The 1,757-nt window shown below is 49.0% G+C and overlaps 2 protein-coding genes across 2 annotated transcripts; both read right to left on the minus strand.

Moving 5' to 3' along the window:
* Positions 1 to 121: 121 nt before the first annotated feature.
* On the minus strand, positions 122 to 1,030 carry Pmar_PMAR025008 (hypothetical protein). Its single transcript, XM_002786768.1, has one exon. The coding sequence runs from the start codon at positions 993 to 995 to the stop codon at positions 327 to 329; it is 669 nt and encodes a 222-aa protein (XP_002786814.1). The 5' UTR covers positions 996 to 1,030; the 3' UTR covers positions 122 to 326.
* Positions 1,031 to 1,247: 217 nt separating this feature from the next.
* On the minus strand, positions 1,248 to 1,754 carry Pmar_PMAR025009 (ribosome biogenesis protein bop1, putative; the record flags this gene model as incomplete). Its single annotated transcript, XM_002786769.1, has 3 exons — positions 1,248 to 1,398; positions 1,484 to 1,597; positions 1,642 to 1,754. The coding sequence occupies 3 exons, from the start codon at positions 1,752 to 1,754 to the stop codon at positions 1,248 to 1,250; spliced, it is 378 nt and encodes a 125-aa protein (XP_002786815.1).
* Between the last annotated feature and the right edge of the window lie 3 nt (positions 1,755 to 1,757).

Here is a 1,757-nt window from a genome sequence, read left to right on the forward strand (position 1 = left end):
AACCTCTTTCCTGATCCGCAAAGACAGGAGCTCACCGCCGTTTACATTGACCAACCAAAGTTGGACTCGGGTGAACAAAACACCTTAGCAGTATTTGATACCCTGTTAGTCTTTTCCTCACGACGAGATGCTTCTGAGTTCGTCGAGGACGATAATGATGGTGATAATGCTTCTATCTTTACACATTCGGAGACAGGCATGAAGTAGTGTTATACAAAACACTTGGAATATAGTCGCAGATCACCGTATAGTAACTAGAATAACAGACATACATACTACTGTCAATTGATAGTAGCAGTACATAACTAGGAGAAACCGATAATACTTCAGAGAACGTTACCAATAACAAGGGTTCCGAGAGCCGCGCCACCTGCAACTGAAACCGCGGTTCTAACACTGCTAGAGGCAGGAACAACCGGGGGAGGAGCCGGAGCCCTAGTAGTGCCAGTAGCTCCCTCATACACACATTGCTGAGCCGCTGACCATCCATCAGGCATTTGATCGGGATAGTAGTGTTTCACAGTCTCCGTCTGATAATCCGAACAATAGCACTTCTTCATACCACCATGGCACACACGACCGCTATCAGGCTCCCAGACGAGACAGTATCCACCAGGCTCAATCTGAGCACAGTAATCCTCCCAGCAGTCCATCAGTGTGACAGGATCGGGCGTAATGCATGTGTTGTTACCAGGATTGAACTGATAGTCGAGACACCAACCAGTAGGGCATGCAGGAACTTCACCAGCAGGCACAGGTGTCGTACCAGTCTGAGTACCGTTGTTGTCACCACCAGTAGTGCCATTGGAGGGCGAAGACGTAGGACCATTAGGGGAGCTTCCTTGCGACGGAGCAGTAGTCACAGCAGGACCAGAGGGCGCCGCGCTGCTGTTGCCAGCAGATGTCGTTACGACAGTACTGTTGTCAGCAGCAGCAACCCCAGAAAGGGCGATCAAGTACACGGTACTTACAGCGAGTGATTTGAAGAGCTGCATGAATAGAAACACGAAGGAAAAGTAGTAACTTCGAGAAATACTATTTGTCTCCAGCACACAAGAGGTAGCTAGAGCTTCATCACTGCTAGCACGCAATCCCATAACAGACTACGACATTCCTGTAGTAAAGGCAACAACACCAATAAACACAAATCCCCACGAAGACTAATAATAACGTGTAATGTTGGTAGAGAAACGTTTGGACAGTTCTTAAGGTACATCTTAGTGAGGGCCACTGTAAACCACTTCAGCTCAAACCCACAGCTGGACACGGCCATCTCCCATCGTGAGGAGGACCCAAGGTTGATGAGGGTGCCACGAACAAGATAGGATTCGGCCACCATCCTTAGGGCGTAGCTTCTTCACTGGCACTACCAGCGGATTCGACATAGCATCATTGTACCTTCAAACGACAATGCAGTAACACAAAAAGGGGACAACGGTGACACAATTCCGATTCGGTAGGCACATGCATGCTGCTGACTTACACCTTCGCGTGGAATATATGAGCACTGCCATCATCAGAACAAGTAGCCATCAGAGGGAGCCTCCCAGCGGCCAAAGGATGAAACTCAACATCCCGTACCACTCGTTTGTGGTACCTACCATCAGAACAGTGTAATAAGGAACATTACGGGAGGCCTACCGCCAGGTCTTCCAAGGCTTGTTGCCAAGCTCGTTATCGAACCAACACAGCCTTCGGTCCTGACTAACTATGGTCAAGTGCTCACCGGTACCAGGGAAGACCGAAATAGCCATGAT

This window comes from Perkinsus marinus (genome assembly GCF_000006405.1).
Source record: "Perkinsus marinus ATCC 50983 genomic scaffold scf_1104296931242, whole genome shotgun sequence".
In the NCBI taxonomy this organism is placed as follows: Eukaryota; Perkinsozoa; order Perkinsida; family Perkinsidae; genus Perkinsus; species Perkinsus marinus.